The sequence below is a fragment of the Cnephaeus nilssonii genome (assembly GCF_951640355.1).
Source record: "Cnephaeus nilssonii genome assembly, chromosome: 23".
NCBI lineage: Eukaryota > Metazoa > Chordata > Mammalia > Chiroptera > Vespertilionidae > Cnephaeus > Cnephaeus nilssonii.
In genome coordinates, this window is record NC_137094.1 from 16525183 (window position 1) to 16547661 (window position 22479).

General features: G+C 59.9%; 1 protein-coding gene and 1 long non-coding RNA gene across 2 annotated transcripts; both read right to left on the minus strand.

Annotated features, from left to right (window-relative positions):
* Positions 1-662: 662 nt before the first annotated feature.
* Positions 663-14121, minus strand: LOC307094688 (selenoprotein S-like; the record flags this gene model as incomplete). Its single annotated transcript, XM_079763747.1, has 6 exons — positions 663-3742; positions 11481-11595; positions 12316-12320; positions 13096-13240; positions 13679-13788; positions 14108-14121. The coding sequence occupies 6 exons, from the start codon at positions 14119-14121 to the stop codon at positions 3592-3594; spliced, it is 540 nt and encodes a 179-aa protein (XP_079619873.1). The 3' UTR covers positions 663-3591.
* Positions 14122-14991: 870 nt separating this feature from the next.
* On the minus strand, positions 14992-20376 carry LOC307094755. The gene is made up of 5 exons (XR_013813117.1): positions 20240-20376; positions 18402-18549; positions 17242-17399; positions 16647-16750; positions 14992-15930 (listed from the first exon to the last, which is right to left on the minus strand). It is a non-coding gene; the product is annotated as an uncharacterized lncRNA (long non-coding RNA).
* Between the last annotated feature and the right edge of the window lie 2103 nt (positions 20377-22479).

Sequence of the window (22479 nt, forward strand, 5' to 3'; positions counted from 1 at the left end):
TCGTGGGAGCTCCCGTCGGCAGGAGCCGCAGAAGGTCCGCCGTGCCGTGGTGGCTGTGGGGGCCGCCGACCTCGTGGATCTGCCTTACTCGCTCTGCTCGCTCATGGGAGTGCCCCGTTGGCTGAAGCCGCAGAAGGTCCGCAGAGGGTCCACCGGGCCGTGGCGGCTGTGGGGGCCGCCGACCTCGTGGGTCTGCCTTGCTTGCTGTGCTCGCTCATGGTAGCTCCTGTCGGCAGGAGCCGCAGAAGGTCCGCCGTGCCGTGGTGGCTGTGGGGGCCGCCGACCTCGTGGGTCTACCTTGCTCGCTCAGCTCGCTCGTGGGAGCTCCCGTCGGCAGGAGCCGCAGAAGGACCACCGTGCCGTGGTGGCTGTGGGGGCCGCCGACCTCGTGGGTCTGCCTTGCTCGCTCTGCTCGCTCGTGGGAGCTCCCGTCGGCAGGAGCCGCAGAAGGTCCACCGTCCGTGCCGTGGCGGCTGTGGGGGCCGCGTCGACCTCGTGGGTCTGCCTTGTTCGCTCTGCTCGCTTGTGGGAGCGCCCGTCGGCAGGAGCCGCAGAAGGTCCACCGTGCCGTGGTGGCTGTGGGGGCTTCCGACCCCGTGGTTCTGCCTTGCTCGCTGTGCTCGCTCGTGGAGCGCCCCGTTGGTTGAAGCCACAGAAGGTCCGCAGAGGGTCCACCGGGCCGTGGCGGCTGTGGGGGCCGCCGTCCTCGTGGGTCTGCTTTGCTTGCTGTGCTCGCTCGTGGGAGCTCCCGTCGTCAGGAGCCGCAGAAGGTCCACCGTGCCGTGGCAGTTGTGGGGGCCGCCGACCCCGTGGGTCTGCCTTGTTCGCTCTGCTCGCTCATGGGAGTGCCCCGTCGGCAGGAGCTGCAGAAGGTCCGCAGAGGGTCCACCGGGCCGTGGCGGCTGTGGGGGCCGCCGACCCCGTGGGTCTGCCTTGCTCTGCTCGCTCGTGGGAGCGCCCGTGGCCCCCTGTCCACAGGAGCCTTAGGGCCCTACTTGGCTGGGGTTGCCTATGACCCGTGTGTTTGCTCGCTCGCCTGCTAAGACCCTTCTGCAGGAGACGCAGGGGGTCCACCAGCCGTGCGGGCCGTCGTGGGCCCGGCTGCATGGTGAACGAGATAAATTTTCTATTGCCGCCTTCCTCCGTAGCTCTGAGGCAATTGCTAAGGGCTGAGATTTGATCTTGCTGCCCGAGGCAGAGGTCCAGGAAGCCAGAGGTGATATCAGATTCCTCCTGGTTAACTCTGAGTGTCCGCACTTCATTGGTTCTCTGGAGATTGTGCCTGGAGGCATATAGGAGAGCTATGCCTTGGGGCATCTTCTGGATTGAGCTATGAGCTTCCTGGGAGCCGGGTACCAGCACCACTGGGGATCCATACACGGGAGCCGCAGAGGGTCCACTTGGTCGCGTGGGCCGGGGGGCTGGCGACCCCTAGGTCTTGCTGCTCGCTTGTGGGAGCGCTCCTCGGGCTGTCTGCAGGAGCAATAGGGTTCCCACACGGCCGCGGGGGCCCTCAACCTTGTGGTTTTTGCCTTGCTCGCTCGTGGGTGTGCCCGTGGGCCGTGCTGCAGGGGTCCCACCCGGCTGTGGGGGCCGCCGACCTTCTGGCCTGCCTTGCTCGCTCTGCTCGCTCGTGGGGGTGCCCGTGGGCTCGTCTGAAGGAGCCGCAGAAGTTCCACCTGGCCGCGGGGGCCCTTAACCTCGTAGTGTTTTGCCTTGCTCGCTCGTGGGAGCGCCCGTGGGTACGTCCGCAGGAGCGTCAGGGAGCTCCTCCTGGCCGCGAGGGCCTGACTCGTGGTTCTGCCCACTCGCTCGTGGGAGCGCCTGGGGGCCTGCCTGCAGCAGCCCCAGGGATCCACCCGGCCGCGAGGGCCTCTGACCCGTGTGTCTGTCCGCTTGCCCCCTCGGAGCCCGTCTGCAGGAGACTCAGGGGGCCCACCTGGCTGCGGCGGCCGCCGTGGGCTTGGCCTTGTGATGAACGAAATGAGTTTTCTATTGCCGCCTTCCTCTGTAGCTCTGGGGCAATTGGTAAGGGCTGAGATTTGATGTCACTGCCCGAGGCAGTGTTCTAGGAACCCGGAGGTGAGATCAGATTCCCCCGGTTCCTCTGAGTGTCCGCATTTCATCCATTCTTCGGAGATTGTACCCCCCAGTCCTTTATACGGTCTGTGCCTCGGGGAAACTTCTGGGTGAGCTGTGAGCTTCCCGGGAGCCGGGTACCAGCACCGTCGGGGTCTGTCCTCGGGAGCTGCTTTGCCCGTAGGGCTTGCCCGCTCGTGGGAGCCCCGTGGGCCCCTCCGCAGGGGTTCAACACGGCCGCGGGGGGCCGTGGGAGCCTCCGACCCGTTGGGTCTTTCCTGCTCGCTTGTTGGGAGCGCCCATGGGCCCGCCCACAGGAGCCTCAGGGGCTCCTCCTGGCCGTGAGGGCCTCAGACTCGTGGTTCTGCTCGCTCGTGGGAGCGCCTGGGGGCCTGTCTGCGGCAGCCCCAGGGGATCCACTCGACCGCGAGGGCCTCTGACCCTGCGTCTGCCCGCTCACCTCCTCAGGCCCGTCTGCAGGAGCCTCAGGGGGCCCACACGGCCGCTGCGGGCCCGGCTGTGTGGGGAACGAAATGAATTTTCTATTGCCGCCTTCCTCCGTGGCTCTGGGGCAATTGGTAAGGGCTGAGATTTGATCTCACTGCCCGAGGCAGAGTTCCAGGAACTCGGAGGCAATATCCGGTTCTCCGGTTACTGAGTGTCCACACATCCATTCTCTGTAAATTGTACCTGTAGGCCTATATGTAGGGTCTGCCCTGGAAGTCGGGGTAACAGCACTGCTGGGGTTCGTAGGCGGGAGCTGCTTTGCCCCCAGGGCACTGCTGCTCGCTCGTGGGAGCGCCTATGGGCCCGTACGCAGAAACTGCAGGGGTCCCACACGGCTGCGGGGGGCTGCTGACCTCGTGTGTCTGCCTGCCTGCTTGCTTGAGGGGAGCACCTATGGGCCTATGGGCTTGTCCGCAAGGGCCGCAGGTGTCCACACGGGGACCGCTGACCCCTGGGTCTGCCTGCTTGCTCATGGGAGTGCCCGTGGGCCTGTCCGCGGGGGCTGCAGACTTCGGGCCTGCCTAGGGAAGCTGCAAGCGTTCTGTTCCTCTGAAGGAGCCTCTGCCCACCGTGGGCCCATCCGCAAGGGCCGCGGGACCCACATGGGACCCACCGGCCGCTTATCCGTAGGTCTGCCTCCTCGCCCGTGGGCACGTCCGCAGGAGCCGCCTGAAGGGTCAATTTGCCGTGGTCCTGTCTGTAGGAGGCGTCGGCTGTGGGAGCTGTCAGCCCTCGGGAGTGCACCCGTGAGAGCTGCTGTCCATGGGGCACAGAGTGCCTGTTCCTAGGAGCCACTGTGGGCCCGACTATAAAAGGAGCGGCCGCCCGTATGGTCTGTCCGCCTTGCCCTGGCTGCAAGGGCTCTGGGAGCTGCAGGGGGTCCACCCGCCCCTGGGCGCTGCGGGAAGCACCACCTGTACTGTCTGACCGCTCATGGGAGCCGCTGTGAACCCATTCGCAGAAGATGCATGGGTTCGGTTTTCAGGAGCCCTCTGAAGGGCCCATCTACCTCATTCTTGCCGTTGGGCATGTCTGCGGACCCTCAGGTGCAAAGCAAGCGCTCTCGGGAGCCCACAGGGGCTCCGTGGAGAACCGGAGGGAAGGGTTCCTGGTGCCCGGGTGCCGTGCTGCCTTGGAAATGGGGCCGTCATGGAACCTGCAGGGAAGCGAGTGGAAGGTGTTGACAGGCTTGTCCCTCGGACAGTGGGTGCCGTTCATCTGGTGAGGCTTTTCTGGGGCGTGTTGCCTGAGGTGGGGCCGGCCCACGGTCTACTTTGAGCGCGTGAAGGAGGCTGCGATCCTCCGGAGGCTCCTTTGTGGAATTTCCCCCTGATCCGGAAGTAAGGGGTGCGGAGTGGGCCCAATGCCTGAGAGCTCCAGGGGCCGTGGCACAATCAGGGTCGCTACTGGGTCTTGGTGATTGCGTGTACCTGGCAGTGTGTGCCTTACAGGGTGATGGGGCCTTTGCTTTAACAAATTACCGACCCAAGTGTTGTGTGGCTGGCCAGAAGGGCAACCAGCACCCACTGCACCCGCCAGTGCCCCTTCTCACGGGAGACAACCAGGGAAGGGGAAGAGGGCGTAAGCTCTCATACTCCAGCGGGCCCCGCTATAGAGTGGGTACCCTGGTATGTGTCTTTTGTAGACAAGTGATTGCTGTGTGTGGTTCAGCCCCGGAATTGGTCTTTTCTGCCCTGAGGGAGACGTGCGTGCTCCCTACAGTGAATCGCAACCGAACTCGTCGGCTCTCTGGGCCCAGGTTTGAAATGCCCACACCGGGCCTTGCATTCATTCGGGCGCCTGGGACCCTGACCGCAATTACCGTCCTCACCGCGTGTGGGCCACCTGGTGCGGTCCTAGCAGGCCCCACCTGCCGGGCTCCGCACCGCAGGTGTCTTCAACCTCTTCCCCGGGCTGCCGCCCACTCTCGCGCGAGAGAAAAGCGTGAGGCTCACGCACAAACTTCCGCTTGCCGTCCGGGGAGGCTCCCTGCGCAGAGGCGGGCGGACGCCTTTGCTGTGCATTTGGCACCGTCGTTCTCCCTTTTGCGGGGCCGTGTGAGGCACCCCAAGGTTTGACCGGTTTTGGCGAGGTCTTGGGCATCAAGAGGCCCTCTGTGCTCCCTTGGAGGCGTGGGGCTGTGGCTCGCACGTGGATGTTAGGCCGGGTGCTTCTTGTGGTCGCTGTTTCCTCCCTGGTGGAGATGGAGGTAAATGTGGCGGCAGAGCACGAAGGAGGGTGTTCCCGAGGAGGCCTTTGCGGGCTCCATCAGGGGTCACGCACGGGAGTCTGCGCCCTATCAGTTCACCAGGTGTACCAGCAGGTTACGGGGTGTCTGTCACCGCAACTACTTGGCCCAGTGTGTGGCCGCCTGGACTGGTAGGCCAGCACCCGCCGGTGCCCACAGACGCCCAAGCTCTGAGGGGAGCTGGACCGGGTGCTCCACGCCCGGAGGGAGGCCCAATCAGCGGAGGAGGTGAGTGTGGCGAGGCAATTTGGGAGTCGTGAGGGGCTCAGCGTCCGTCCGCATACAACCTGGGAGACGCCGTGAAATGGTGTTTTTCTCAACTTCCCTGGGGCTCTTTCTTGGGCGTAAGAGACTTGAAGTCCCCGGTGAGGCTCATTTGGAGGCCCCTCGGTAGTATTTTTTCTAACTTTACATGCAGACAAGGGATGGACCCTGCCCGCACCGTTGCCCGCTCCACCGGTGGCAGAGGGGGCCGGCAAAGGGAACTCCACGGAGTAGGCCACCACCCACGTCCCGCTGTGGGGGTCGCCTCCGAGAAAATGTTACGTTTCCATCGCGGGCTCAAGTGGACCTTCCCTGGTGCCTGGTTCAGCTTTGTTTCGCTATCCACGCCCTCGGGGGTCGACCAGATGGCCCTTTGAGCTGCCCGGTGGTCAAAAAGGGGTGATGTGAGGGATTGGTGACCGGTCCACCCCTCGAGGATGCCCGTGTGACCCGTGGCGAGGCCCGGCCAACTGGCACAGTCTTTTTTTCGTCTGAAATGGGCGTTTTGTACCACCAGGTTAGTAGTGACCCTGTAGTGGGTGAATGACCAGCTTGGTTCTGTGGGTGGACCACGGCCTGTGTCACCAAGCTCTGCCCGGCTGCGGGGGATGGCCCAATTGGGTCTGCAGGAGGTGGCCGTAGCCCTCAGCCACAGAGCCGTGTCTGGGCTCTGGTTTGCCCCAAAGCGCTGAGTACGGTTCTCACCCGTGTGATCCACGCCTCGGACAAATGTGTCTGGTTGGCCCCACTTCGCAGGCCCCTCCTTGGGCTGTTCGCAGGCTCCAGTGCCCGAAGGTGGTGAGTGCGGTTCTCACCCAGGGGCTCCGTGATGCCCTTTGGCGCTCATTGGTGGTGGGCCTTTGGTGACATCTTGATTCAACTGAGTGTTTCTCTGTTCATCCTGGGCTCTGCTGGGAGCTTGCCCCGCTGCTGCCTTGTGGCTGCTGAGCTGGACCTAACCCGTGTGGTGGATGTCCTTGAGGAGAGGGGTGTGTTGTGCCTGTTTCGGCTTGATCCTCCCTGCCTGGGAGTGGTGTGTGGAGGGCCGGGGTGTGGACCCAGTGGACCTCGCTCTCCCTACTCATCCTCGTGGTGGTGTTGGCATTCAGAACCCGAATCCTTAGGACACTGGCTCCTCAGCTGTGTGTTGACTCCCTGTGGTGGGAGTTGTACAGCAGAGCTTTGGGCCTGCGGTGATGCCCATGGGTGTGGAGTTGTCACTCATGTCCCTGTTCTGCGTTAAACCATCTTAAAGCTACTGCCGTGATTCCTGGTGAGCCAGCCCTGTGGTGAGCAAGGTGTGGTGGGCGCCTGGGGAAAGTGGTGGCTGAGCCCAGCTGCCCACAAAGCCCCCCACCTTTGAAAAGCCAGTGGTGGTCAGCTCGCCTGTCTTGGTGCAAAGGCATGGGAGGGTGAGTGTGGTTCCGACCTGGGTTATTGGGCCCTGGAAACAGTGCGGTCCTGGCGGGGCATCATCTTTCAAGCCTCTCCCTTGGCTTGTTGGACTCGGAACTGAGGGAGCCTGTGCCCCAATGCTGGCTCCCTGGGCTCTCCAGACTGGTTCTTGTGGCGCTGGAGCTGGGCCCGATGTGTGATGGCTGCTCTTGCTGACCAGGGGTGTGCTCTTTGCCCTGCTGCTCCGTGGACGGCAGGGGTGTTGGCTATTGGCCCTGCTGTGACGGTGTGTCTCCCTGCCCTGTGTTGGGGCTTGTATGGTGGAGCTGGGGCCTGCTGGGCCTTCTGCACATGTCGGTGGCTGCTCTGCGTTGTCGCAGTTTTCCTGTTCTGCTTGACCCTCCTTGGAGCTATTGCTACGGCTTCTGCTGAGTTTGGGGCCAGGAGGTGTGTGCAGTTTGTCTCATCTCTGATGTTGGTCTGTTGCGCACTGGGGGCCCACCCAGCTGCCTATGGCTTTGCCCAAACTGCTGCTCTATTTTATGCTCTTATGTGGATGGGTTTCTTCCTCAAGACACATACTCCGAAGGGGCAACAAAGCCCCCAGTGAGAGCTCCCAGCCCTGCTGTGGATGCTCAAAGGCGGTCCTGTGCCTTTTGTACCAGGGCTCGGGGCTTGGGGCTCTGGCTCCGGGCAGGCCAGTCTGAAGTTGTGACCTGGTGAGGAGAAAGGTGTAGCCACTCCAGCTGGTCCTCGATGCAAGCACCAGGCGGGTGAGACCCATGGTGTGCGGGCCCTTGCTTTTCGTAAGCTGGGCTTGGGCTAGGAGTGGGGCCCCAGCATGCCCTGGGCCTTGGTGGCGGCACCCTCCAGCCAACGGTGGGGAGGAGGAAGAAACCCATCGGGCTGTATGCTCTTTACCCCCCATGGCAAGGGGGCCCAGCTCTTTGTCCCGCCTGCAAGTAGGCCTGTCCCCCTATGTTGTCTGAAGTCGCACCCTGCCGGGGGAGCCTTCCTCAGTGCAGAGGTCAAGTGGGTGAGCTGTGAAGGGTGGGAGCCTTGAAGTGCCCAGGGCCCCCCAATAATGGTCCCACGGAGCTAGCTGCCTTGCTCACAGGCTGGTGTGGGTGTGGTGGGACAGTGCATGGTTTCTGGGGGCCCGCTTGTGCCACAGGCCCTGCTTTTGTCTCCAACGGCCGTCACCCCTGAGGTTGGACAGGCCTCAGGGGGGGAGCCTCCTTGTCTGTGGACCCTAGGGGGATGGCCCACCAGACCAGCCTCTGATGGCTGAGGTGGGTCCTGAGTGGAGTCTGCTTGCCTTGAGGGCTGTCACCTGGTGCTCTCTGGCTTTGGTGCCTCTCAGGGGCTGGGCCTTCTCCGTGGGGGCATGTGCTCTGCTCCCTCCCTGCTGTGGGGCAGCTCCTGTTGTGTGCCCCAACATGGTGCCCGCTCGCTTTAGGTTCTTGGTGTGGCTTAGTCCAGCCTTGGCTTTGCCGCTTTCCCACTGGGGAGGTGTGTACCTCATGGATCCTCCCCCTAGCTTAGCTCCTAGGCCTTCAGAGTGTGGTCTTGAAGGAGCTTGAGCGCCGTGGCTGTGGCGGGGGAAGTCGACCTTGAGCGCGGTCCCAGTTGGCAGCCTTGAGTGATGTGTGCTGCCATGTTTGACACGGTTTGCTCGTCGGGGGACCTTGCCCCCCCCCATTACTGCCCCTCTTGTGAGAGCCAGGCGAGAAGCGTCTGTGGTGCGCAACTACACCTCCCAAGAAGTGGCAGCACTTGGGAGTAGGGCTTGGAAGGCGGCTCAGTGGAAGGGGAGTCGGCTGTGGAGAGGCGCCTTGTGCCCCAGGAAAGACAGCCTTTTCAAAGGGATGGACACGGCAAAAAATGCTCGTTGAAACCTTTATCCCTTCTAAAGTGGTCTGTGCCTGGAAGCAGGCCTTACAGAAAGCCCCGTCAGCTGGGAGCCTCGGTAATCCTTGGTGGCTTCACCATTTACAAGGAGGACATCATTCAATGCAACCTGTCAGAGGCTGTCCTAGCAGCAAGGACGGTGTGAGGGGGCCCGTTCCTCGAGGTCCCCCCTGTGTTCTTTACGGACCTGGGAGCTCTGGGGGCTCCTTTGGAGGTGGGGGCCCGCTGTTGCCCACTGGGGGCTGTGCAGGTGCGGGCAGTGGAGAACAGAAACGAGCCCAGCCCTCTGTTCCCCCAGGGCTGGGCTTTTGCTTTTGGGTGTCAAGTGACACGGGGCAAGGCCTTCTTAGCCTCATCCGCCAGATGTGCCTCATCCGCCAGATGTGATGGGCAGCGGGCTTTTTTATCCACCTCTACCCCGCTCGTGTGCGTGACTCTGACCATGATGGTCTCCTTCAGTAGGTGAAAGGGGGGGTGTCTGAAGTGAAAACGCCCGCCCAAAAGGTTGCAATCCAAATTTGGTTGGGTTCCTTTTGCACCTTTTTGACTTTACCTGCAGCCTTTCGGGGCCCATTGGGCAGGTTGGTAACTCCCACCCCAGGCGGGTGTTTTGAAAAGGGATGGCCACCCTCCCAGCCCCTCTTTCCTATCAGCGTTAAGAGGAAAGGAGCAGGAAAAATCCAGTCAGTGCTCGTCAAAGGGCAAAGGGTGGTCCTTACCCACCCCTAGGGGAGAGGCTTCCTCCTCTCTGCTGGCCGTTTGGGAGGCTTGGGCCGGGAGAAAAAAGGGTCTTGGTCTGTCTTTCCTGTGGAGGGAGGGCTTGATTTGTGTCTCTCCTTGGGGCTCACCTGAGGATGGGTGGCTAATGCTGCATGGCCTCTGTAGCTTTTCCTCTCGCGCAAATACTGTTCCTCAAGCCGAGGGGAGATGAACGAGGCCTTTCTATGGGTGGTTGCCTTTGCGAAGAGGAGGGGGTATCCCTTGCTGGGGTCGACCAGATGGCCCAACAACAAAAAATTCCAGCCACACTGGGTCGACCAGATGGCCCAGCAAAAAAAAAAAAAAAAAATCCATCCACAACGGTCGACCAGATGTCCAGGCAGGGTGTGGTGGGAGGACTCCCAAGTAGCCCCGCCCTCCAATATCTTAGCCAATCAGATAGATGGATTGTACCTTCCCTATGCTCTCAGCCAATCAGAGTGAATATGCAAATTAGTCAACCAATCAGAGTGAGTATGCAAATTAACCCAGCCAGGATGGGCAGCCAGGCAGAGGCTTTAGGCTTGGGAAGGGGTCTAGACTGTGATCCGAGGATCTTGAAGCATTTTCAAGATGTGTTTTTCAGAAGTTATGACCTTTTTCTTGTTCTCTTCCCCTGAGGATCTGTTTCCATTGATCTTTTCCCCTTCCCTCGGATCCCAAGCTCAGCCCCTTCCCAAGCCTAAAGCCTCCACCCTAGGCTTGAGGCTTGGAAAGGGGTCCTTCCCCCGTGCCCGGATCCTCCGACCGAAGTCTCGACCCCTAGAAGTCTCGACCCCTAGGGTGGATCGGAGGATCCGGGCACGGGGGAAGGACCCCTTTCCAAGCCTCAAGCCTAGGGTGGAGGCTTTAGGCTTGGGAAGGGGCTGAGCTTGGGATCCGAGGGAAGGGGAAAAGATCAATGGAAACAGATCCTCAGGGGAAGAGAACAAGAAAAAGGTCATAACTTCTGAAAAACACATCTTGAAAATGCTTCAAGCACAGTGGCCTAAGCAATGTGGGGTGATGGGGCTGGCGCCTTGCCCCGATCAGCCCGGTCGCCTCAAGCAAAGGGAGGCCAGACTGAGGGAGGCTTTTGGGGAGTGGGCTGAAGCCATCCGTAGGACATCCCCTGAGGGCTCCCAGGATGTGAGAGGGGGCAGGCTGGGCTGAGGGACCCCTCCCCATTCGTGCACCGGGCCCCTAGTTGTCCAGGGATGTGCTCCAAAGGAACATCGAGTTGTGGGGGGGGGGGGTTTACAGGGATGCCGGTCAGTCCCCACAAAAGCAGCCCACCAAAATGCACGCTCCAGGTCAGAAATGCCATTTGGGACAAACCCAAACGTCCCCAGGAAGCCCAAGGCACTATGGACTAAAAGGACTCTTTTGGCTCAAGAACGGCAAAAGTCTAGAGGAGCCACTTGTGCTGGATTTGCACTGCGTTTTTTTGTTTTTTTCCCACCGGCACGGCAAGGAGCGATTGGGGCCACCAGCAACCGGGGCGAGTGGCAGCTGCTGCCCCAATTGCCCCTCAGGGGCATCGGTGCCAGAAGCCGGCACTGGCGGCGGGTGCGAGCGGCAGGTGGAACCACGGTGTGCGGGACCAAATGACAGCGACCAGCACCCCTACCTGAGCACCCCCTGCTCCACCATCCCAGTGCAGTCAGCGCCCGCCCTGTTCCTAGCCTGTGACTACAGCGGTGTGTTTTTGAGTGTGTGTGTGTTGCGTGTCCTGGGCTTATCAAGTTTGCAGCCAAGGGGCCGCAAGCCCTCGACACCCTCTCCCCCAGGGGAGGGGGGCCCTGGGGGAATGAGACCCTCTCATGCTCTCCTTGTGCGATTTCCTCTTGGGGGAAGGTCCTCTTCGAGGAATGTCTTTTGGTTCTCTTTTTGCTTTTCCCTACTTCCCTAATGCCTGCCTGGGATCCCACAGTAACCCTTGGGGACCCCCCCTTCACCCACCATGATTTTTTTGTTAACCCATATGCTTCAATTAGTCCCAGAAAGGTGCTAGTGCTAACTTTTGGGTCACCGGAACCTGGGCAGTCTCGTCCCGGGTTCCAGCCGAGCTGGATGAGGCGCAGAAACAAAAGCCACCCTCAGGAGGACTGACCCTCCAGGCTTCCTCGGAGGGAAGGGGGGGCCCGGGGCATTTCCTTTCGTCGGCTACCTAAGTACAAGGCATTTCTTGAAGCCCCTCTCCCGCGCCCCCCCTCCCCCGAACAAATCGCACAAGGAGAGCGTTGCCCGCAGCTGAAAAGACACTGCCCTCGCCCCGTGCACACAGTGTTCACCCGCCAAGCCTCAGACCCTGTGGCTGAGGGTGGAGCAACCCGACCTGTCGACCTGTCGTAGCTTCTCCTTGTGCCTTTCTGCCTGGGCATCGAATTCTTCCTGCATCTTCAGGCGCGCGGCCGCTAGAGCCTCCTGCCCTCTCACAACGTCCTCGGGGGCTGCGAGGAGAGAAGAATCCGGGGAGGTAAAGCACCCCGTGTGCCACGGAAACTGGAAACTCTCCCGAGTCCACGTGATTACAAAGACGTGGGACCCCTCTGCATCTGTTTTGGCTGATTCCGGGGGAGGAGGCTGCCCCAGGGCACCTGAAACCTCCCAGAGATGCAGATTTCTGTCTCCCCTCCCCCCCCCCCCCCCCCCCGCCCCCAACTCCAAATTCAGAGAGACCTGGAGAGGCGCAGCCCTGAAATGCAAGTGCTGTGACGGGCACACTCGGCTGTCAGTCCACAGCCGGGCTATTGCCCGGCACCCAGTGCCCAGGTTGACCAGAATTCCAGAAGACAGCCAGGAAAGATCACGCCTTCTGACCACTGGCCGTCACTGAAATGAGTCCACGCCCAATGGAGATCTTCAGGTATTTTTTAAAAAAATACAGTTTATTGATTTTAGAGAGGAAGGGAGAGGGAGAGAGAGAAACATCCATGATGAGAGCCCTGACCGGTTTGGCTCAGTGGCTAGAGCATCGGCCTGTGGACTGAGGGGTCCCAGGTTCCAGTCCGGTCAAGGGCACATGCCTGGGTTGCGGGCTCCATCCCCAGTGGGGGGCGTGCAGGAGGCAGCCGACCCATGATTCTCATCATTGATGTTTCCATCTCTCCCTCTCTATGAAATCAATATAAATATTTTTAAAATAAAAAGGAAACAAAATAAAAGTATACTTCCACTTCGGAGAGGGAGGTGTGATTACAGGAACATTGCTGACTGTTGAATCAGTTTACAATAAAATCAACCAAGCGTCCTTTATTTAACCTACATTTTTCTGCCCCAAATTGAACGGCAACACCACACGCCTTTCCCTGCAGGGTTATTGGTGGAGGTGGCTGTGGCGGGTGCCAGGGGCCGTTCCCGGACACCACTCTCAACCCGCTTGAAAGATTTACACTTGGACTTTGTCGTTTCTTGTTGCCCATAGAGCCAACAAGCCAACAGACTGACTGGCCGTGCAGGCCCACGGCCCATGGGGAAGGAGAGGCAGGCTTGAGGAGTTTTACGACATCTGCTCTCCTCCCCCAACCTCGGTAACCATGGTGACTCCGATGCATCACCGCGTGTGTTTGGTGCTGCTGCTATGGAAACGGTAGCTTCCGGTCTGACGGGTGAGAAGGCCACCCTTTCAGAGGCAAGGATTGTGAAAACAAATGAGCGCCTGGGGATCAATCGGAATAGAGTGAGTGTTAGGAAGACCTAACCAACCCACACCTGAGTGCCTCCTCCCTCACTGCAGGCCTGAGGTCACTCGGGGTTAACAGGCAGACCCGTGAGTGGCGTTTCCAACCGAATCCACCGCCATTAAACATCTCTGCCCTGGGAAAGCCCATCGCACGTTCGTTTTCGGAAGCGTCAAGTGGTTCCCGACCCCCCCCCCCCGCCCCCCAAGCCGATTGCCATCCGGTGCTCCTTCCTCTCAACCACAGCCTCCACTTGCTATCTATCGGGACCAGGTACTAACCCACAGCAGCTGCCGCCGGGCCGGCTGCCTCTGCCCGGAGGCCCTCAGGCGGGCGGAGAGCTTCGGAAAGACGGCCACCAGGAGGGTGCAGCCCAAGACCAGGTACCAGCCGTCGGCGGCCAGCAGGGAGCCCACTGCGAGCAAAAAACACCAAAAAAAAAAAAAAAAACCCAACACAGTTTGTGAGAAACGGAAAAGACAAGCACTGCTGACTGGGGGATCAAGAGGAGCCGAGCCACCTCGGGCGGGCAGAGGCCTCCCACGCCCCGGAGCTCGGGGAGAGGGGGGACCGGAGGGGGGCCCGGGCGGCTGGGAGCGAGGGCGGGCGGGGAGGGGGCGCAGCGAGGCCTGGAGGCGCACGCTAGGGCCCAGGGGTCCCAGGGGCCGCAAGGACAGGGCTTGCTTTCCAATAAAAAAATAAATTGAAAATGAAGCGGCCGGACGCCGCCGCCGCCCCGGGAAGAGCGGCTCCGGGAGGGAAAGGCCTCCCAGGCCCCGCCCCGCCCGCCCCACGCCCCGCCCATGGAGGCGCCCCCCGGCTCCCCTGGGTCCCGGGGTTCGCGGCGACTCACCGGCGACGTGCAGGAAGCGCAGCCCCTCCGACTCCAGAGCCGGACGCGCCGACAGCTGCTCCCGTCCTGCTCCGTGTTGGCCGCTGCGCCGCTTCAGCTCCCATTGTTGACTTCCGGGTTTAGGCCCGCCCCCACGTATATTACGTGCGCTCGGGGGCGTGGCCTCGGCCTCCCCGGCCAATGGCGCCGCAGCACAGCCACGGAGCGGCGGGCACAGCCGGGTTGGGACGCGTGACAGGCGTCCCGGTCCGCTCACACCGGGTGTGGACGTTTGTGGGGAAGCCGCTCGGCCCGCTCCCGCCGCCCGCGTCCCCTTCTGGGCTAAGAAAGGCCCGCCGATCGCAGTGGCTCTCCTCCCGGCCGCAGTCCAGGCCTCTGGGGGCGGGACGATCCCAGCGATGGCCCCGACACGCCCGGGGTCACCATCACACGGTCCCCGGCATGACAGCCCGCCCCCTGCCCTCCGTGTCCTGCACCCACTGCCCGAGACTCGCCTCTCTGACCCTATTTGACATGGGACTTCGGGTGTGTTTGTTTTTTTCCAGAAGGTTGTGAAGGGAACACACCTAGCTGTCTCAAAAGCTAGTTGACGATTAATAATGTGATTTTAAAAAAGACCATAGGCTCCCGTGATACCAAGCCTAGTTTTAGTGCCTGACTTAATTGCTGATGGAACCTCTCCCAGAAACATAGCCAGCCAGGCTGGAAAGTTCTGATGGGGCGCCAGGAAGGTAATGGTCACAGTCCCCGCCACAGGAAGAAGATGCAATGTGATAGAACCCTCTCCATTCCCTTCCTCCAGAGGCTCTCATCTAAAACAAAGAATCCTTTGTCCCCCCCCCCCATTTTTATGTGTTTATGTGTGTTTATTTGAGCCAAACTAACATATACAGGGGAGCAAGATCTCAAATGCCTCCCTGTCCTTGTTCTTTTCTTTTTCCTTGGTAATCCCCGAGTATATTTTCCCATTGATTTTTAGAGACAGAGGAAGGGAGGGATTGGTTGCCTCCTGCACCCGCCAAAAGGGGGCAGGGCTTAGTCTGCAACCCAGGTACTTATACCGAATCCAACCCGGGACCCTTCAGTCCAGGGGCCAACGCCCCACTGGCCAGGGCTCCTTTCCCTTTTTCAACAGCTCCTTTGCCCCCACCTTTCTTCCTCTAAAAACTTCCATTTTCTACAACCCTTCTGAGTGCCCTTCCAGTTGCTGCATTCGATGCTGCCCGATTCATGACTCCCCCAATAAAGACAATGACATCTTTTAAAAAAAATATATATATATATATATATATATATATATTATTGTTTTTTTTACAGAGAGGAAGGGAGAGGGATAGAAAGAAAAACATCCATGATGAGAATCACTGATCGGCTGTCTCCTGCACCCCCACACCGGGGATGGAGCTTTGAACCAGGAATCGGACCTGTGACCTCCCGGTCAGAGCTCAACCACTGAGCCACACCGGCCGGCAGCACCCAGGTGTAATAGCTGTGCCCAGGAAAGAAAGAGTCCTTGGCTGTGGGCTGTTAACTCTTTTATTAACTTAGGATTAACACTGCATTTGCTCTGAGGGCGTCTCCCTATGTTTCATGATTTCGATTCACTCCTGTGGGGGGCTCCCCCTGCTCCCCGAGACACGTCAGATGCATGATGGTCCGAGGGGGGAGCCGGAAACAACGGACACGTACAAGCTCGAGAGAAACTTTAAAGCAAAGGTTACTCTAGTTCCCGGGAGCCGATCGGTGCATTTCCAGGGAAATATTGGGGCTCTGTCCACAGGACCCGCCTCGGTGAGAACCGGAGCAGGCAGCTGATCCACATGCCTGACACAGGTTTGGCAGCAGGAGGTCCTGGGTGCCGTCTGGCGCACAGTCCCGGTGGATGGACACGGGCGGCTGGGCCCCTCGTCACGCGTGTGGAAGGCCCGTCCTGCCAGCGGGATCCAGTGCGACTGAGGTTGACCTTGGAGATGGTAGAAGCCCGGCGTGACGTGACGGGGAGGCTACGTGCTTGACGCTCCGCTTTGGTCTGAAGATTCGGTAAATGTGGGGGTTCCCATTGGGGTGCGCTGGAGGGATGAGGCCGGCGGGTATAGTTCGAGAAACGGTCGGGCGGCACGTACCTCCGGCAGACTCTGTGGGGAGGCCGGGCATCGCCTCGGGGTAGTAGCCCTCGCCACAGGCGGGCACACACGTCCAGTCCCGGAAGTGAAGGATGCTGGCGCAGTGGATGCATTCCTCCCTGCTGCGGCCTGTGGGGGGGAGGAGGGGAGAAGGAGCCGACATCAGGGACAGCCCCCACCTCCCGCCCAGGCCCGCTGCAGCCTGAGCTCCGGGGTCCTGGCCCAGCGTCCAGAGGCCAAGACCCAGCCAGGTTCCCAGGTGCCCACCCTGTGCCTGCGCTCGGCCCTCCCCGTCCCCACCCACTAGGGGGCAGTACACACCCCGATTCACAGATGGACACATGGAGGCCTGAGCCAAGCTCAGCACAGATCCCCACACCCTGGCAAGGTCATGGCCTCCCCCAACCCCTAGAGAGAGAAAAAAATGTAAAAAGAGAAACAAAGAAAACAAACAAAAAATATATATTAAGAAAAATAAAATAATAAACAAACAGAAGTTCATGGGCCCTGATTCCAAATGCTTCCTTTCCCAGCAAGCCCTGCTCCTGCCGGAGCCTCCCCCCCTGAAGTGGGGCTGGACTGGAATGGAATCCGGACTTCCTGGTTCACAGAGTGACGCTCTAACCAGTGACCAACACCGGCCGGGCCCCAGAACCTTTGCATCTTCCCCAATTGACCCTTCATGCCTATAAACAGCACCCCCCCACCCCCAATCTTGGTATTTGATGCCACAAACCTCACAACCTCATGGCCACCCACGAGGCCCTAAGGCTTCCTCAGGTCCAAGAGAGGGGAGCCACCCACCCCCTGGATAATCCGGGTTCCAGGACTGTCGATGCACTCACCCACGCAGGTCCTGCAGGTGGGGTGGCACTGCCCGCATCGGATCAGCTCCGAGTCCAAGTAGGTGCCCGGCTCAGAGTCGGGAATGCAGCTGCCCTGCGCAAGGCTGTCAGGGGAAAAGAAATGGCAGTTAAAAAGCCATTATGTATTTATTGATTTGGAAGCGGAAGAGAAACATGAATGATGAGAATCATGGATCAGCTGCCTCCTGCACGCCCCCTACTGGATGGCGAAAGAGCCCACATGTGCCCTGACCACGAAAGGAACAGGGACCTCCTGGTTCATAGGCCAACGCTCTAACCATTGAACCACACCGGCCAGGGCTGCAATATTTTTTTTCCTACCTCCACCCCGCCCCCAATGCTTGTCTCCAAGACCTGAAACTGACAGCCACCCTCAGTCAGTCAGTGTGGTGGCCGTGGGGCTGCTGTCGCACTGGAATGGAACCCGTCAGCCACAGCACGGCCACAGGTCACGATCAGTGCTGGGCAGTACTGTGTGTAAAAGCTGCCCTCCCCTCTCTGTAGCGGCTAAAGCTCAATTAGAAGATGTGTGAGTTTTTAAAAAAATAATATAGATATTTAAAAATGTCTGCACCTTTTCCAGTTCCAGCTCCATTCAGCATTCCGTTGTCCTCACCGGCTGGTAAGGTCGAGGCCCGGCAGGGAGTTGTTGTAAAGGACTCACTGTCACGGGGTCATCTCCTACCTCAGGTAGCTCAGCGACTTGAGCGACGCCAGCGGGTCCAGGTCACCCTGTGGGAGGAGAGCAGACCCCCCGCTGAGATGGCGTGAGGACCCAGGCTTCCTGGAGGCTCTCGGGGCTCTTCCTGCACCCCCACCCCGCTGTCTAAGGAACTAAGCAAAGGGGAGACTCCGTGTAGGACAAACCACCTGCCTCCCACCGTGGCTTCTGCGCAGGCGGCACTGAAATACAGGCGACTCCGCAGGTCCGGGGCGGGTGCAGACGGACAACTGTCCCGCCAGGGAACGGTGAGCGAGAGAAGCCCGCCTGTTCCCACTGCGTGCAGAGCAGCATGTCCCCATTGAAACCAGAAGCTGACGGTGAGTGCACACACACGCTGGGCTCTGAGGACATGCAATAAACCGAGACCGCCACCTCACCCGGCTGCGGCAGGCGCTGTGACTATATGCGATGCCCGGCTGTTCAATCGGGCATTCCTCTCTTTCCCTCGGATTGTCCAATGAAAAAATAACAACAGCCCTAGCTGGTGTGGCTCAGTGGATAAAGCGTTGGCCTGCGGACTGAAAGGTCCCAGGTTCGATTCCAGTCAAGGGCATGTACCTTGGTTGCAGGCACATCCCCAGTAAGGGGTGTGCAGGAGGCAGCTGATGGATGTTTCTCTCTCATCGATGTTTCTAACTCTCTATACCTCTCCCTTCCTCTCTGTAAAAAATCAATTAAAAAATGTATATATAAAAAAGAAAGAAGAAATGGCAATAGTTGCCCGGCTGGTGTGGCTCAATATTTGAGCGTTTACTTGGGAACCAGGAGGTCACAGTTTAATTCCCGGCCAGGGCACATGTCAGGGTTGTGGGCTCGATCCCCAGTGTGGGGCGTGCAGCCAATCAATGATTCTCTCCATCATTGATGTTTGTATCTCTCTCTCCCCCTGGCTCTCTGAAATCATTGAAAACCAGAAAAATGTCTTCTTTAAAGAGGAAACGTGCAGGTGGAACCGGCGGCGGGTACAGCGTTTACACCGGGAAACAGATCGCTGCCCGGCAGACACTCACCATATCCTGTGGTTGTTCACCAGGAGGGTCTTCAGTCTCCTCAGCAGAGGGAAGCCGTCCAGTTTGCGGATTTCATTGTCAGAAAAATCAATGGCATCGAACTGGTCTAAGGTCGCACCCGGATTCTCGATGACAGGGATTTTATATCCTGTGACACAGAGGAAAAGCCCACCGGTATTTAACGAAATTACAAGGTGCTAAAGTACATTAGCACAATTTCCCGATAATTTGGTTCAAAAAGCTAGCATTCATTCAGAAAGTGTTCACCTAGGCCCAGCCAGTGTTGCTCAGTGGTTGGCGTCAGCCCATGACCCAGGAGGTCTCGGGTTCGGTTCCGGGTCAGGGATACATGCCCGGATTGCAGGCTCCAACCCCAGGAGGGGGCCTGCAGGAGGCAGCCGATCCATGAATCTCTCTCATCATGGATGTTTCTCTCTCTCCCTCCCCCCAACCTCTCTAAAAATCCATGGGCAAAATATCCCTGGGGAAGGATTAGCAAAAAGATAAAGGAGAGAAGGACCTGGGGCTTTGTCAGCAAGGAGTCTAAGCCCAAAGCAGAGCCAGCAGCAGACCCTGCAGACCCCGTGGGAGCGAATCCCGGGCACAGACTGTATCCTCTCCTCCCCAAGGCAGTGGCTCTTCCCGTTCTTCCTAAGTCACCTTCTGATCGGCTGAACAGAGAGCTGCCCATCCTCACCCAGGACACTTCTCCATGGACTTTTAGACAGAGTGGAAGGGAGGGGGAGAGGAGAGAGAGACGTCTATGTGAGAAACACATGGACTGGTTGCCTCCTGCACACGCCCCAACCGGTCCCGGATGGAGCCTGCAACCCAGGTACCTGCCCTTGACCTCGAATAAACCCCTGACCCTTCAGTCCAAGGGCCGACGCGCTAACCACTGAGCGAACCCGGCCAGGGCCAGAGCACTTTCCCTTTTGTGAAGTTCAGTCCGGAGGAGGCATTTCAAGGCTGACTGACCACGGTCGCTGCCCCGGCCCAGGGAGCCCGCCCTCTCTCGGGTCTGACATGGGCGGGGGTGGAGGATGCTTATTGGGGTGCAGCCACGGCTTGGGGGTGCAGGTCAGCCTTTAGCTGAGGAAGAAACAGCCCCGGAACCGGACAGTTCCGAGTCCTCACTGCCACGCGGCGCTGTTTCCAGGAAAGACCGGCCCCTGATGGGGCGTCTGGGTGACGGGGGACCGGGGCCCCTGAAGCTGCCGAGGAGGCGCCGGGAAACCATCGCTTCCCTCCCGGACTTCGTCTCTCCCCCCCCCCCCCCCCCCCCCCCACTGATCGGAAATGACCAACTCGGCCGCGGCCGCTGTGGCCGGAGCGCCCAGGGTCTCGGGCTCGGTTCCGGTGAAGGGCACGTAGCTGGGTTGCAGGTTCGATCCCGGACCCGGTCGGGGCGTGTGCGGGAGGCAACCAGTCCCTGTGTCTCTCTCACATCCATGTCTCTCTCCCTCCCTCCCTCTCTCCCTCCCTCCCCCTCTCTCTAATGGGAAGAAAAGGACCGGCCCGCCTCCCGTCCGCACTCTGACGCCGTCACCGGAACGCGTTTCCTGAGAACCGGCCGCTCGCTCGGCGCTGGGGGGACCGCCCCGAGTCCAGGCTCGGCGCTCGAGCGGATCAGACCGAGAAACGGGCCCGCGAGGCCGAACCGAACACGGGCCCACGGGTGCGGGTCGGGAAGCGGTCCCCGTCCCGTCCCCGAGCCGGCCGGGCAGGGAGCCTGCGGGACGGTCCCTCCGCCCCGCCGACCACACTCGGGCCGGGACGGCCTGGCGCAGCCCGCCCACTGCGGGGCCCCCGGGGCAGGCCGCCCTCCCCGCACTCACCCCGCAGGTCCATCACGGCGCTGTGTGCTGCGCCGCCGGCTCCATCAGCTCCGCCGTCAGCTTCCCCATCCCGCCGCCTCCCTCCTCCAGGCCCGCGGCGCCCGGGGCCTCCCGCCAGACACACCCCTCGGCGGGCCTCAGACACACCTCCCAGCGCGCCCCGCGCCGGCAAACGACATACTTTCCAGTGTGACGCCATCCCTTGTGACACACTTCCCGACTAGCCCCGCGCTCACCGCTAGACACATCTCCCGGCATGCACCGAGCCTCCACTGACACACTTCCCGGCGTGCTTGACGACCGACGGAAGACGCACTTCCCAGCACGCACAGCGACTGACGCAAGACGTGCCCCCCGGCGTGCCCCGTGCGCGACACACCTCCCGACATGCCCCACGCTGCCGCCGACACACTTCCGGGAAGGCCCCGCGGTGTCCGCTAGACGCGCTTCCCAGCTTGCACCGCGCTCATCCCCAAGTACGCGTCCCTGCGTGCCTTGCGCCCGCCCACAGGCGGCATTAATTGATCCGGCCGAGGTGCGCGCATTCTGCTCTGTGTCCCGGCGGAACAATGGAAGAGCCGGGCTCCGGATCTCTTGCGGTTCGGAGGTCCCGGGGGCCTTGGCTACGTCCCCGGTTCTGGTTACTTTCCGGGGGGCGTTTCTGGAGCCTGGAGGGTCCCTGATTCCGGACATTTGTACCCGCTGGTTCAGCAGAGTGTGAAGCACTCGAGTCTGTGAAAGGTTCGAGGAGGAGGACTGGCGAGAGATGAAGACTCGATGCAGAGTGCGCCTCTCACGGGAAGGGGGTGTAAGCCGGGGGGCGGGGGGGTCTCTGGCCGCCTGCGAAGGGCATTCCTGGGACAAAGGGCGACATTTGAACCCCGCCAGAGGACTGGGCGGCAGAGTCGCATCAGCGTGAACTTCCCGATTCTGATGGTTGTGCAGTAGGAGGCCCTGGTTTATAGGAAAATGCCCCTGAAGTATTTGGGAGGAAAATATTAAAATATTTGGGGGGTCACGGGGTATCACTCGGGTGATTTCAGATTGCTCATGAATAGCGATCTCTGTGCTAGACTTGTCACCTTTCTGTAGCTTTGCTTTGGGATGGCTTAAAAAAAAAGTTTTGACAACGCAATTCCAGATGTGTCCACAAGACGGCGCGCTCCGAACACAAAACTGGTTTTACCAGGTGTTTGGGTTAATAATACGGTTTTCCATAGGGGCTTCATCACAAGGAACAACAGCCTGTAATTACTGGAATCCAGAGTCTAGGTCAGTGGTCCGCAAACTCATTAGTCAACAGAGCGGCAAACCGCGGCTCTCCATCCGCAGTTTGCAGACTGCTGCCACAGATGGAGTTACTGGTAATGAATTAAAACTTCCCGCCAAGGCTCTTTTTTGGCACTAAATTGGACATTTTTAGGCGTAAAAAGATCTATGATGTTAACGCCTTCAGAAAATTTGACATGAAGGCTCCAGGTCCTCCGGGAGGGACTCTGCTCTCGAACCCTCGCCCTCAGCCTGTGAACCTGCAGCCACGGTCAGGCGGCCCCAGGACAGGGTCCTCCCAAGACAGAAATTTCTCGGTGATCGCCTAAAAAAGTTTAAACAAACGGAATTCCAGATGTGTCCACAAGGCGGCGCTCAGACCACAAAACTGGTTTTACTTGCCATTTCGCTTGCTTTTTTGAAAAAGGTTTTGTGCGTTTAAAATGTGATTGATCTCAGAGGGGAAGGAAGAGGGGCAGAGAGAAACACCAATAATGAGAGAGGATCATGGATCGGATGCCTCCTGCACCCCCACACCGGGGATGGAGCCCCAAACCAGGAATCGGACCCCTGACCTCCTGTTTCATAGGTCAAAGCTCAACCACTGAGCCACACCGGCCGGGCAGCACCCACGTGTAATTGCTGTGCCCCGGAGAGAAGCAGACTCCTTCGCGGTGGGCTGTTAACTCTTTTATTAACTTAGGGTTAACGTTGCATTTGCTCTGAGGGCGTCCTCCTCAGTGTCATGGGTTCCATCCACCTTTGTGGGGAGGCCACCCCAGATCCCGACATACTCGTGCTGCTCGGGGTCCAGGCTGAAACAATGGAAGAGCCAGGCTCCCAATCTCTTGGGGTTCGGAGGTCGCAGGGGTCCTCAAACTTTTTAAACAGGGGGCCGTTCACTGTCCCTCAGACCGTTGGAGGGCCGGACTATAGTTTAAAAAAAACTGTGAACAAATTCCTATGCACAC